This window comes from Haliotis asinina, chromosome 9, assembly GCF_037392515.1.
Source record: "Haliotis asinina isolate JCU_RB_2024 chromosome 9, JCU_Hal_asi_v2, whole genome shotgun sequence".
Classification (NCBI taxonomy): domain Eukaryota; kingdom Metazoa; phylum Mollusca; class Gastropoda; order Lepetellida; family Haliotidae; genus Haliotis; species Haliotis asinina.
The window spans coordinates 33,787,166-33,802,825 of NC_090288.1; the positions used below are offsets into that span (position 1 = coordinate 33,787,166).

General features: G+C 39.8%; 1 protein-coding gene across 1 annotated transcript; it reads left to right on the forward strand.

Annotated features, from left to right (window-relative positions):
- Window positions 1-5,279: 5,279 nt before the first annotated feature.
- Window positions 5,280-14,776, forward strand: LOC137295779 (uncharacterized). Its single transcript, XM_067827321.1, has 8 exons — window positions 5,280-5,379; window positions 6,956-7,451; window positions 9,095-9,183; window positions 9,927-10,076; window positions 11,835-12,028; window positions 13,179-13,267; window positions 13,593-13,742; window positions 14,648-14,776. Exons 2-8 carry the CDS (start codon window positions 6,957-6,959, stop codon window positions 14,771-14,773), a joined length of 1,293 nt encoding a protein of 430 aa, XP_067683422.1. The 5' UTR covers window positions 5,280-5,379; window position 6,956; the 3' UTR covers window positions 14,774-14,776.
- Window positions 14,777-15,660: the final 884 nt, after the last annotated feature.

Consider the following 15,660-nt stretch of genomic DNA (forward strand, 5'->3'; position numbering starts at 1 on the left):
ACTACCGGCATGGATACGTGGACATCAATAAATAATCTGCAATCCAAACAAACCTTCCACCATAAATTTAGGTAATGACTGCTGACTGCTGACAAGGAACTATAGAACTGATTCACCTGTGATATTCGGTCATGAGTGAGAATGATTTTAGCCACATTTAGCAGACAGAAGGGGGGGGGTGGGGGGTGGGGGTGGCAGGTGTAGGAAGAGGGAGCCACCTTCTTTTATTATGTCTCGAGATTTGACGCCCTAGTGAGAGAGAGGAACCGTGGCCCTTATTTTCGAAACGTTCGTAGCCCTAAAAATTCTTCAGTTTGATAGTTTGATCGTAGCCATTGTGTTAAGAATGGACCTAAGACGTTCTCAGGGCTGCGAACGTTTCGAGAATAGCTAGCCATATTATTGCTGTTCCACGTAGGCACACCTACACCCATACCAATACCCTGACGCTGCACAGGCAGGTGACGTGACTGCAGGCGTGAGTTCCGGATATTATAAATCATCGGACTTGGATTAGTCACCATAAAGTGACAAACACCTGTAGTAATCGTGTAGTGATTTTGACTGAGTGACACAACCGGGTTGGTATCGCAGTAATATGACGGCCTACATGACGACGGATGGTTAGATTTTACGTGGACTGGGAGCGTTCTAAGAGTGTGTGCTTGAGGTTTAAAGGCGATTTAAGCAACCGTCTTATAAAGCTACCATCAGGAATGCACGATATTGTTTTATTGCGTTTATAACCCCTGTTATTGTAACTGAAACAGTTCTTAGCACCCCCCTTCTCTTTAAAACATGTTGCGCTTATCTAACTGTTGTCATGCGTGAGTCAGAGACCTTAGCTTTACATCGCTTTTAGCCATTTTCCAGCAGTATCGTTGCAGGGGACAACAGAAATGGACTTCATACATATTGTATCTACATGGGGAACCGAACCCGTATTTTCGGCGTGAAGAGGAAACACTTTACCCACGTAACCTTTGTGAAGTGTTAAAGAATGGGAGTTAAGGTTAACCTTAGTAAAGGTTTGCTTCGTGAAAGGAGCCCCTGGTAGCTTATCCTCAGCTGTAGGAATTTCTCTTGGAGATCAAGAGGATAGGCGTGAAGAACTTTGCTCCTTATTTTTGTGATTCAGGGTCAACATCTTTGAAACTTACATGCATTCCTTGTGACTCTACACTGTACATTTGAGAGTTCAGGAACTGAACTGTAAATAAACACCAAAATTGTAACACTTCTTGAGCATGTTAAAGCGTTCAATTTTCTAGCATCACATGTTCAATTTTGAATATTTGGTGTTCAATATTGAATTCCTCTTGACACTCACCTGAACACTTCTTAAACACTAGTGTTACAATTTTGAACATGTTCAAGTGTTCAAATTCTTAACACATTTACATGTCCAAAGTCATGTAACACTTTCTGAACATTTGAAGATGTTCAAAGTCCGAAGTGTTACAAGAATACTTCGTGACCACCTAGCGTTCATAACCAGGAAAACCTCCAGCTGTAAAAGAATCCAACAAAATTCTAAATCAGTTTAACGTATTTATTGCAATGAGAATATCTGCCATTTGCTAAAGTTTCTACAGTGGAAAATCCTTATAAGGACAAAACTGCACGGATGAGCATTGCTTGACAACGATACAAGAAGCTGTCTCGAAACGTCGCTCCACCTCATTAAAGCAGTTGCTCATCCATAAAGTTTTGTCCTTATCTGATTCACCAACTTCTAAACATGCCTCTCAAAGAAGTTGGAGAATTCTTGTCTTTAACCCCTATTAAATACACCCCCCAAAACCTATACTATTAGAAGTAACTCATCCAAAACAAGATGGTTTTCATATTTGCTACTTCGCAAAGAAACATGTTAATGACAAAAGCTCATGATCATGTCAACCAAATAAAGTGCATGTGTTTTACCTCTTCCATTGGCGTGTCTGTAACTTTCCCCAATAATTTGTGACAGGTTGCAATGACACACTTCAGGTTCTAAGATACTTTTTTCAACTTCTCCGCTCCAAGCTTTGCCTTAAATAACTACAAATAACTATAGTATGTGCTTTTTATGCACTGTGATATTCCCCGCCAGCAGTTCGACCACATACCCCATACCTCAAATTCTCGTACTGTGACAATAAAATGCATAAAGTGAATTCGCTGAAGCTGAAATTTCAGCTCAATGGTTCTTGGGAAGAAGTCGAAAATGCTAAAGGTTTCAGGGTAGATCAGCTAAAAAAATAAATCATGTTTTCTGAAAGAAAACCATTTAAAGTTCCACCTAGTCTTGGTGAAGGAATACATTGATCAACTTGACCTCTTGGAACATGTTCTCCAACTTGGTTATCAGCCTTTGTCAAATTGTCAAGACTCTCATTGTGCTCAGTATCTTCAACGGTGCTCAGATCCTGTATCGTATCAGTTTCAAATGGTGTTACAGGTACAGATGCCCACACTTGTCCTGATTGCAAGAGGACGAGTACATCTCCAAGCTTTGAAATTTCAAGCTAGACATCAGTCCCATCGCTTGATGTGTAAATTCTAACATCATTATTGTCGACATCAAGTTTCCTACAAGATGGAAATCAAAACAGTTTGGATATTAGTGATCAACAAGGTATCGCATAATCATCGTAACAATAATATACATGAAATGACAATTCATGGCTTACTTATTTTACTTATCCGTATTCAAACATTAATCCCTCCTCAAAACAAGGCAAGTTAACTTAGAATGCAAAACATGTACGAATATTGATAACACTGAAACCTTTAATTTGGATTAAGTGACACTGTTTCAAAATTACCTCATAATATTACAGTACCACTTACCTTTCTCCTTTAACTCTTATAGAGATTGAGCAACAACACATTTCTTCAAGGTTCATGACTGTGTTGTTCCAGACTTTGAATAAAGGCATTTTCGATATTCTAGGACTATAAATACAAGTTGTAAACAACAGTAAAGATAAAAGAATTCACAAGTGTGAGAGTTGGAATTCATTGTTACTAGCTTTTCATTATACGTATACTGAGTGGCCACTTAAATTTTAGAGTTGTGAATGATCTCAAACACAAAGTATCAATTGGTTCTAAAATGTAATGCAAAATATGTCCATCAAACGAAGATGGTTTGTCTGTGCAGTATTTTTCTTTGCAATAAAATGTAATATCTTTGGGAATAGCAAATACCGGTGTATCTCCATCAGATTCTAATACAACAGCACGCCCAATCTGATAATTCCGGCCATGTATGGATACAGATTTTGTGCTGTACATATTCCACTCAGGTGCTTCTGTATCAAAATCAATTTCCTGGCCTTTCTGAACTGTATCACCATCTTAAAGAAAGTTGTTTGACATTTCACCCTTTATTCACAAATGTTTGAAACACGTGTGCAACTGGTGATGCCTTGACAAAGAAAATGGAATATTTTTTAAGTTCTTGATTTTCTTTGCTTTGAAAACCATGTTTCCCTAACAACAGCATCTATCGTGGAAAATGGACCATAAAATGTTTTGTTGGGGGGGGGGGGGGATATGGACAATGACTAGCGAACAAACAATGTGAAATGACATGAACTTGGGAACTTGCAAAACGTGTAACCAAGATCAGCCTAAAATCCTTTAAATCGACTTATGTCTCTTACAACAGGCGAGTTCATTAGTGGAAAAGCTGATTTTATGAAATAAAAGAAAATACAGGAACGCATGCTTGTCCAAATTAGCTCCAGTGAAGTATTTAGGTTCTTATTACAAGCCAACGTCTTATATCTTGAGAACCTTAAGGACGACTGAATCCTGGTTAGTTTTTTTTTCAAGTCAGAAAATATACACGATCCACAGAGTGTTGAATGAAACATTTGTCATGAAACCGGGCTGTAGCTCTTCGCCAGAGAAGCGAGCTATGCACAAGAATTGTCAGAAGGGTCACAGAGGCCTGTAACGGTAAAAGATGCCATTAAAGTATGTGTTACAGTCAGATTGTGACATCAGTCATTTCACGAAATGACTACAAATTTCAGTCATTTCATGAAATGGCTAAGAGGGTCAGCCATTTCAAGTCATTTGGTGTAACAACAATCAATATACTTCAATTATTTCATGAAATTTCACTTGCCAACCTAATCTACAAAAGTGGATAACAATTTCACATCATGTCTTGTCACTAACAGATAAAACTATTGTGGCAGCGACTGTTATACTTCAGCTTGTGTTTGAAACATTTTCACCTGTTTGACACCTACTGTGTCCAGTGCGGACACACCTTACACGCCCCAGTCCACCACATGAACGAAATGAAATTTCATCAAATGACTCAAGTATATTCATTGTTGTTGTACAAAATGACGCAAAAAGGCTGACCCTCCTAGTCATTTAACGAAATGACTGATTTCGCAATCAGACTGTAACATGTGTACTGTCACTAGCAAGGTCTTAACGGAAACAGCCAAGACTACGTTAGTGACTGTGTACACTGCATTAAAACAGCACATCTCGGAAGCTCCAAATGACGGTCCATCAGTCTCGAACGATTGTTATACGGTGCAAAATCTCATCATTCAGCAGTCACATTGGGTGTTTCGCTGGTTGCCATGGAAAACAAAGTTCCATTTAGAGCTGGAATTAACATTTTGATGTTTTACATTTATCCTGTTTAACGCCACACACAGCAAACAATCAAACGTTTGAAAGCGGCATCCGCGTGTATTACTTTATGTGAGGGGCTCCAGATACGATGGCGTGTCTGCGTAAATTACGCATGGATAATGAAATAATGGAGTGAAAGATGCGCATAACTTTCTCAGTATACGATTCAGATTTTGTTAACATGTACGAACTTGTGAATCTCGAATAGTGTTGGATGTCTTTATTGAAAGAAACATTTTGTTTAAAAGCTCGCCCTTAAAGAGCGTTACTATCATAACATTACCGGTCCGTCTCAGTAAAAATACATCTATATAGCGCGCTACTGTACGTCGGGTGACGGTTTTTAATCAGTGCTGGAAAACATTTAATTAGGAGGTAAACATATTGCGTTGGAAAATCAGGGGTATATAACGAAATTAGCTTTATTCCACCAGAACCAGTTATTAAGAAAAGATAAAATACATAATATTTTGGAAAATCAGCACTTTTTACCTCTCAATGACATTAATTAACCAATCACAATCCGGTATTTACTGAAGTCATGATAGAATGCGCTAGCTTATAGCTCAACGCGTCGCACATTGTCATTTATTTCCTGTCGTCTGCAGTAAAAATGATTAACGAAAGGAAACTGAGTTATGTCCCTTTCAATATGGCTGCGCCCATGTGAAAACATGGTCGAGGAATGTGAATAAGACGCTTTACATAAGAAAGCAATATTATCAGGTATGCCACGATTAATTATAACGTTTATTGGATATGCACATCTTCTATATTTACGCACACAATAACTCAACAGTATTGATAATGGAAGAGGACCCACGTGTCCACTGATGGAAGTTCTTGTCTTTCCTTTCCTTGGGCCCTTTCCTTCACCTGAATCCTGATCATGCAAATCACACTGGCCATGCCCATAGATCCCGTTTCAGTAAACAGTGACCGTTTACAGTGGTGAAGTATTTGCACCTGTGGTTGTTTCGTGTCTACGCTAGGCATCTGCTTATACATGATGCAGTCGTCGTCTCGAGATATGATTTCAGATAGTCCAGCATGTAACTAGACGACTTCGCACTATACCAAGGTGTGCTTGATGTAGGCTTTGGCTGGAATACGAGATTATTCATATGAACTAGAATTCAGATAGTGTCTACGATTTTCAGGTTTTGTTGTTGGGTATGGGAAGTGAGTAGATGCAATTTGATTGTGATTTCTGTGAATAATGCAGACCAAAGTTATAATTATTCATAACTGCCGAGAGTAGTGCACTTTAACGGGCACCATTCCCGACTTTTTCGGATTGATATACTCGCACCAAAGTGAAGCCAACCCCAACCTTTAATCACTAACCCTAAGCATCTAGAAGGGGTGCCCAAGGGCTAAGGATCTAGAAGGGGTGTCCAAGGGCTAAGGATCTAGAAAGGGGGTGCCCAAGGGCTAAGGATCTAGAAGGGGGTGCCCAAGGGCTAAGGATCTAGGAGGGTGCCCAAGGGCTAAGGATCTAGGAGGGGTGCCCAAGGGTTTAGGATCTAAATAGGGAGTGCCAAAGGGCTAAGGATCTAGGAGGGGGTGCCCAAGGGCTAAGGATCTAGGAGGGTGCCCATGGGCTAAGGATCTAGAAGGGGTGCCCAAGGGTTTAGGATCTAAATAGGGAGTGCCAAAGGGCTAAGGATCTAGGAGGGGTGCCCAAGGGCTAAGGATCTAGAAAGGGGGTGCCCATGGGCTAAGGATCGAGAAAGGGGGTGCCCAAGGGCTAAGGATCTAGGAGGGGTGCGCAAGGGCTTAGGATCTAGAAAGGGGGTGCCCAAGGGCTAAGGATCTAGGAGGAATGCCCAAGGGCTAAGGATCTAGAAAGGGGGTGCCCATGGGTAAAGGATCTAGGAGGGGGTGCCCAAGGGCTAAGGATACAGCACCGTGCTCATTAGCAAGTCCTCAGCAGTCCCCAGGTAGCGCGCCTGGTAAATTGCACTCTAGCCTAACTGCCAGTTGCCTTGTGGTCTGAGTTGGCCATGAATAGCCTCCAATACTAGAACCTGCATCACAGGCTCATGTACGAAAGATATCATTTTGAATCTGATACTGATTTCGAGTGTGAAGGTAGGTCGGCTTAACTTAAAGATCAGCTTATCTATGGTAATATATGATAACCTTACAGTGTTACTCTTATCCTCAGTACCATATGCGGCAGTATTTCTAAGCTATTGTTTCAGAATAATAAAACAAATCTGTATATCATTATGAGCAGTAAGAATGAAGCCATCATATCCAATGATCAGCTGATGATGAAGTGTTTCTGTCATTACAGCATGGCATCAGGTAAAAGGAAGCACACTGAAGATGATCGCTTGTCTCAACACAAGGTCAAACAGATAAAGCTGGGAAAAGCATCTCCAGTTAAACAAAAAATTGAAAACACATCGCCTGTTTCAAGCGAAACAAAAAATGTCAATGGCAGAATAACACACAAGCAGAAGGAGGTCAAGAAACGGAAAGATGAAAAACCCAAAGTTCCACAACCAAAAAAACAGGACATTGCAAATGAAAATGGTAAAATTGAGACTGAATCAAAGCAGAACAGCAAAAAGACATCTAAACATTTGAACAAGTGGCAGCGATATAAGAAAAAACAGAAACCACAGGCTGATACTCCTAAACCAGCTTCCACAGGAGGGACAGGAAAGAAAGATACAGTATCTACAGATTCCACTTCCAGAAAGTCTGATGTTACCATTGATTCTGGGAAGCCAAATTTCTATAATCCAACTAAGATGCCTTCAAGCAACTGGAAGAAGCTTCAAGCAGTAATGATCTTTCAGTTTCAGTTTCACTTCTTTACTTCAAACATCTCTTGACATTATTTGGTTGAACCTCTCTGTAAGGATCTCTACTACCCATCAAAAGTTCATTTTCGATATCTCCAGGGTATACATTCCTATAAATATTCACTATACCCTGGATACATCTACGCCCGATAATTTTGTTACCTCCCTTGCCTTGCTTTTTACTCAGTTAGCTGTCTGCGCTGGTAAGTTGAACATACCAATTATTACTCACTTTTGCTTTTTAAATTATCTAACAGATTGACCTAGGCAACACAAACCATGCAGAGGAACCCTGAAAGATATAGAAGGAGTTCTTGCATATATTTTTTTCAAAGTTTCAGGCCTGACAATTTGTCTGTATGATTTTCCCAAAATCTAAGTCACACTGTGGACAAACCTTCACAGCTGTGACCGCTGTCTTTGTTGACACTGGCAAGTTGAGTTGTAACGGTGGCTTAGGTGATTAGCGACTGTGAGAATGCAGAGCCACCCAAGGGAGATAATAAAATTATCTAGATGCATCCAGGGTATGGTGGAGATTTATCGGAACATAAATCCTGGAGATATCGAGGATGTCAAAAATTTTGTCTCACTGAAAGTACTCACAATATGTGATGTATGTACATATTATTACCTCAAAAATAAATTTCTCCACTTACCTGGGGAATCAACTGCAAACTTGATGAAGATGCACGAGGATGCATGTGTCAATTTGCTAAACATCATGTGCAAATATTGTTTATGTGCAGATATCATGCATGTGAACAGCTGCATCTTAGTGTAAACTTTTGTCAAGAATTCGCCAATTTTCATTTACTGAACTCATGACAATAATCTTTTCAACGTTATGAATTTGTTTTGCAATGTGTCAGTTCATGTATAAACAGTTCCTTTAAAACAGTTGACTGAAGTAAGTGGTCACATTTACACTAGTGATGGGTAGTATATGACTTACCAATACCATCCTCACAAGGCTGAAAGAAATTTGACTCAACATGGGCTACAGACCTGAAGCTAACTGACTGTACTGTTGTTTCAAATGTGGAAATATATTTGAGTATGGTGACAATCAAACCCTTGCTCGTAACAGAGAAAATTTCTGAAACAAACAGAATTTGAGTTTGTGGATATTTTGAAGTAATAGAAAAGGTTTTTTTCATCTAGTGTATGTGAAAGATGTCTTGGTGGAATGTAAGGCTGTTTCATGTTCTAAAACTCACAACATGACAACATGAATATGACCATGAACTGACAGTTACTTTTTCCTTTGAGTATGTTCATTGTTCATTGGTTTAGAAATTTTAGACATTTTATTTATAAAAGATTTGTGATACGTTTTGTCCGTTGATAGGTTTATATCATGAAAAATTGTTGGTTCTACATATGTGTTTATTTAGGAAGCATCACCTACCCAGTCTAAGTAGTAGATGAAGTAATAATATTCTAGAGCCGTCTCAGATGTCTGTCTATGAAGCTCGTAGTGGTAGTGGTAGTGGTAGTAGTAGTAGAGCAAATTCTGTAGCCACATAACAAACATGCTTTCCATATGGTTGCATATTTTTCAGAGTGAAGGGTTATCGAATAATGTGGATGAATATTTGGCACAATCTTTTTCTTTCAAGGACATTCAGAAGACGGCACCAAAGGGAAAACGTCATAAAAAACAGCCTAAGAAACAGATTGCTGATGCACTTACACCTAAGAAGGACAGGTGGGTGGTGAAAGATATTTTCTATGTTGGCCCAATATTTAGTGAGTGGGTGGATTTAGTTTTATGCCCCTGTTAGCAAAAGGCCAGCAATATCAATACCAGAAATGGGTTTCACACATTGTACCCATGTTGGGTATCAAACCTGTCTCTTTGGTGTGAAGAGCGAATGCTAAAACCACTAATATTTACAGACAATCCATTGAGGAATGAACTGACTATCTGTCCCTTGTTAATGAATCATGAGTCTCAAACCCTTATACCCGAAGGACAGGTCGTGGTTACTGAGTTTAGCGAGAAGGTTATCCCAGTCTGAACTGTAAAGGTTTGGGATGATAAAAATTTTCGGTATACATAATCTGAAATGTGTGTATTGTCTTCTCTCTGAAGGTATTATGATTCAAGATTCGTAATTATTCTTGTTTAGTATATATTTGTTACTGAAAAGGAAAACAGTCTTGAAAGATGTCAGAAATATCTCCCTTACACAGAAACACTTTTATGTCAGTCTTAGGATTATATGTTCATATTGATAGTTCTCTTAAAATGTTTTATGTATATTAGTTCACTTTGGTTTAAGAACTTGTTTTTAATTTCTCTACACTATAGAAAACGTCAGTTGTGTGGCATGTGTCAAGACTAAGACAGTACACATCAGAAGTGGGAAGCTAGTTTGAACACCTGACTACATGCTGTTCAGCATCTTGTTGAATGTCAACTTTTCAAAATGGCTGCTTCTGTTTCAGTGACAAGCCAGATATCTGGTTCGATGATGTGGATGAGGAGCTGATCTACCCAACAAAAGAAAAGCCAAAAACGAATGTCAAGACTTCTTCAAGTCTGTCACGATCATCCCAATCAGAAGCTGGTCTGGTCAAGGAACATTCGTTTAAAGGGTAAGGGAGGCGTCTTTATTTATGATAATGTGGAATGCTGATCTGGTACAATGTTCCTCTATGCACCAGTGTTTCCAATACTTTTTGCCAGTAAGCCATCGGGGCCTGCTGCCACCTGCAAGCTTTAAAATCTACTGGCCCTGAATGAAACATGCAGGCCCATTTCAAAAGTCAGACTAGTAAAACCGAAATAGACTACGTTGCAGTTTTGTACACAGTTTCACAGTTTCTAAGAAGTCATTTAGCTAAGCCACGGCACAGAGTGAACTTTTTATTTGTTGAAGACTAGTGTTGACTTTCCTATGTGCAAAGCACTGAAATACCTCAAAGTGGAACTGTAAATCATTACGATATGGTGGATATGATATGGTGGATCATGGACTGAATGTTAATAAAGAAAATTAAGGTAAAGATTCCAGTTGAAAAAAAAAAAATCACAGATAATTTACTAAAGGCCACAAGGCCCTGCAAATATCCGAAACTGCCAGCCCAATACATTACAACCAGTGCTGGGTCTCCAGGCCACTGGTTATTTAGAACGCTGCTGTGCACTGAAACCTTGTTAATCCAGACATGTCTTTATATTGTCCTGATAAACAGGTTTCAACCAGTCATGTGTGGAGTAAACTTATGAGGTTGTCAGCATGATTTCCTGAGGTTGTTGCTTTATTTCAGTCTCCGATGACTGATGTTTGATCCTCTTCAAACAGTTAAGTGAACCTTGTATTCCAGCCGACAGCTGCCATATTGGTTTCTGACTTGTGACATGAATATAGATCGCATGACCTGGCTACAGTGATCATATGACTCAATATTTCAGGTCTGTGTCAGTTTAGTGATGTGATCAGTTTGAAATGAGCAATGAAATTCAATATTTTTTACTGAGATATGAAAGTACATCATATGAGTACCCTGAAATACACCCAGGTTTGACCAGTGAACCAGTACCCCTCATAATAACCACAATGGGTGCTAGGACCAGTCTCAGTAAAGCCAGACCTGGAAATGAAAAGATTACACCAGTTGGTTGTGGATAGCTTTGACACCCAGTTATTTCTAGTGTTTGTGTGCTTGTTACCTTAACCAATTGTTTAGCTATGTGATGTTAGTCTGTAAATAATCAAGTTGGGACCAAACGGCAGCAGTTTCCTAGGCCCCTGTCGCCTAAAGAGCCCTGTCAAAGGAAATGTTTATGTTCTGTTAGTGTTTTGTATAGTTAATACACATATTCCATCTGTTATGACTTTCAGTTCAATATTCTTTACTTCAGTAAAATATTCTTAGAAAGAGACTGTTTCAGAGTGAAAGATCTCATTTTAGTGAAACGTGCAGTTAGATCTATATTGTCATCTGTTGCCTCCCTTAATCACACCAGAAATCTATGACTGTGGTTTCATATCCCAGTTTGTCCTCAGTATATTTCTAGGTCAGTGGGTACCATACCCATGGTTGGGGGTTTCACAAAAGAGGAAAATGTCCTAGACAAGCATTATATCAGGCTCTCATCCAAAACCAAGCAGACGTGTAGTGATGTGACTGTTTAAGGAGTGATAGAGTATGGGTTTTGCAACACTTTAGCAGAAATTCAGCAACATAGCATCAAGGCACACCAGAACTGGGTCTTTTTTTGATGATGATAGCTTTAACCACAAGACTACCCTCCCAGTACAACTGTTGAGATGGTCTTAAACTATTGTAGCTCTGTCTACACTGGGGATGTGCGTATGTCATGTTCTCATTTTTAACTGTATTTTTTAGAGTGACAAAAGCTGTGGCTTTGGACTGTGAGATGGTGGGAGTTGGGGAGAAAGGCAAGGAGAGTGTCTTGGCTAGAGTCTCTGTTGTCAACCAGTTTGGGGAGTGCCTGTACGACACATTTGTTCGCAGCCGAGAGGAAGTGGTGGACTACCGGACACAGTGGAGTGGGGTGACCCCCGACAAGCTGGTAAATGGTGAGTGGAACAAACAATGAGTGAGAATTCTCTCAGAATTACTCAGAGAGTATGGTTCCAATGATAGGGTGTCAGAAATGAACTTCACACATTGTGCCTGAATTGTCATTGTCTAACATAAGTTTGTCATTTAATGGCACAGCCATCAATATTTCAGCTATAAGGTGACTATCAGTAGTTAATCGAGTCTGGACCACACAATCCAGTGATCAACATGAGGACTGATCTACGCAATTGGGATACGATGACATGTGTCAACCAAGTCAGCGACCCTGACCACCTGACCCTGTAGTGTTAGCCATCTCTTACGAGAAGCAAGAAGATCAATATTCTAACCCGCATATTCAGGGGTGCATCTAACATGAGTGGGCGGTGGGGTATCCTAGTGGGTACAGCATTCACTCATTATGTTGAAGACACAAGTTCAGTTCCCTGCATGGGTACAATGTGTGAAGCCCATTTTCATCCACCATGATATTGCCATTCTCCTCTTACAGAGGTTATGTCACATCTTCGTACTAACATCTGTTCTAATGCGGCCATATTTCTCAGTTCTCACAAAATCCCATAGCAGAAAAATATTGCAACACCAATTATCTCCCTTCTTTTTATCCAATCAGAAAACATTACATCGACTAAGATCTAGCTTGACTAATAAGAGCAAATATGGGGCTAAAAATAACCGTCCTTTGCCAGGGACTTGTGTCAATGTGACACACAAGACATTTAATGACTAGCTTGTCCATTGACAACATAGCTGACAGAGATGTCATTGATCTGCCATTACAAGAAACTTTTGCACATGGCACAGCTGAAGAGGTTCTAGTTTTCTCGAAGCATACCAAGGCCTTATGAATTATCACTTTTGAAACAATGTCACTGATCGCACAACTAAATCTGATGGCAACCAATCATGGATCCTGAACACCATGAAATGGACGTATTAGAACAGATGTTCGTTTGAAGGTGTGACAAGTATTAAAGTAACCTCTGTGGGGAGAGAATGTACTTTTGCCATACTAAAGCAGTTTAACACCATTCTCAGTGATAATAAGATTACATTTTTATAACTGTCTATGAGTGCTTTGTGTATTTTCAAAGGAATGGAGTACTTGACAGAGTTTATTAATAGACTGTTTCTGTGTTGTAGCATCTGACTTCATGGATGTCCAGAAGAATGTGAGTGACCTCATCTCTGGACGTATACTTGTTGGTCATGCCATTCAGAATGATCTCAAGGTACGTCGGATTTAGAAGAAAGTATGACATGAAAATATGTCAGCCATTATGTTAGGAGAACACTCTCTGAAATATGTACATTAAGTAGTGATAGGAGAAACTCCAGTGTCAGCTACTCTGTTGTGAAACATTCTGAGAATGTTAAATCATCAGTATCACTGAGAATGTCATCCTCATTTATGAAGTATGTTATATCTTCTTTCATTGTCACTGTGGTGGTAGGGGACCCTTGAGAATTAAGCATTCACTCATCACGCTGAAGACCTATCTTTGATTCCCCAGTTCAAAAGAAAATGTGTAATTGTTTCTGTTTCTATGTGCCCAGGTGCTGTTCCTGGATCACCCTGCCAAGGATATTCGTGACACGTCCCGATACAAGCCATACCGCCAGCTGTTCAAAGGCAGGACACCATCGCTGAAAAACCTCACCTCCAGACTTCTGAATGTGAAGATCCAGACAGGGGAACATAACTCTGTATGTCACATGGTTATGTATAATGTCCATCCCTCTCTGTCTGTCATATGGTCGAGATTTTCGGAGCTCTCTTAGCACTAAGATAATCATATGTTAATGTATGGCTTTTACAACTGTCTTAGTGGTAAGAGAGCTTCAAAAGCCTAGGCTCAGCATGCTAGCAGAGCCAACTGTTTAAAAGTCTGCAGTTTACGGTGCAGAGTTGTCTCCCTTTTGTATGCTTACTCACTGGGTTCAAATCCCAGATTCAACTGGATTGCATTTCCAGATACCATTCCTGTGTTCAACAAAGTGGGAAACTTTTAAGACCTGTTACACTTTAAGCTCACGGATTTGGCTGACATGTATCCCATTTGCATAGATCAATGCTCATGATGTTGCTCACTGGATTGTCTAGTCCAGACTTGATTCTTTCTAGAACGCCCTCCAAATAGCTGGAGTATTACAGAGAGAGGTATTAAACAACAACTACGAAAAAAAACAAAAAACACTCAAGAATATGTTGAAACTTAATTACAGGTATGGGCTGCCAGAATTCGGGAAGAATTTCCCTATATATCTACGTTTACAGATTTTAGAAAACAAAGGAAAAATAAATAAAACTATTGTAATGTAGTTATGCTTCTAAATACTAAAGTATGTTAGTTTTGGCAATTTATCATCAAAAAGTAAAGTACTCTAAAAAAAATATCATTTTTTGGCTGATAAAAACATTAGGGTTTTATTTTTTCAGCGGGGAAAATGAACATTTATATATTTATTTTTTTCTTATTCTTTTAAAAAATACGACCGGCGGGTCCATAAAACAAGAAATAAGATTGGTCTAGCCTTATGTTGTGCTATAACCTGATAGAGTCAAACCACCCCTCACAATGTATATGCAACTAGTGACTCTCTCTGTGCAGATCACTGATGCCCAGGCCGCCATGAGGCTCTACACCCTCAGCAGACAGACCTGGGAGAAAGATCTCATGAACAGGAGGAGACGCAGAAGGCCAGACAAAAAGAAAAAGAAAATAAATGATAAATGATGAGTTTGTACTCCATGTTTGTGTTTTATTCATGAGATAAGTATACACAAATAAGGCTTTTGGACTTGTACCAACACCAGGGTCACTAACACTGTCTGATTGCCTCGGTGTGGTGGAGGTGGATCTGCATAGAAGTCTTAGTCGGGTGAGTGAATATGAGACATGAGATTGTACCATGCTGAGATTTCTATGTAGGTCTTCGATGTAACAAGGGATCACTTGGCTACAGTGAAGGTTGAAGACAAGTGGTTCAGTAACCTTTGAGAGATAATACTTTTATCCACCATCTCAGGTCATCTGCTTTGAGGAGATACAACTATCCCTCCTTAAAGCATAAGGTGTCTAGAGGAGGTAGTGGGGTAGCAAGCATAGTGGTTCAAGCAATTGTTTATCATGCTGAAGACTTGGGCATTATTCCACACGGGCATAATGTGTGAAGCCCATTTCTCGTGTCCCTAGAATAAATTCCTCAGTTGCTGGAATATAACTCTCACTCAGTTACTCAGTCACTCACTCACTCTCTCACTGACTCACTCACTCTGTGGGAGGGAGTGTCTTCCTCAGTGGTAAGGGGCGGTGGGGTAGCATAGTGGTTAACACGTTCGCTCGTCACGACGAAGACCCGGGTTCGATTCCCCACATGGGTACAATGTGTAAAGCCCATTTTCTGGTGTCCCCTGCCGTGATATTGCTGGAATATTGCTAAAAGCAGCGTAAAATTAAACTAAACTCCTCAGTGGTAAACTTCATGCAACCGTGTTATGCTTTGAGATGGTTGAGGAGGATGTTGGCATCATCATCAAGGTTGAGGATCATCATGGAAATTGGTGGTGTCTGAAGGGCTTTCTCTTCTGGGTCTGTCATAGAAATTTCTGTGATCTCCAGCG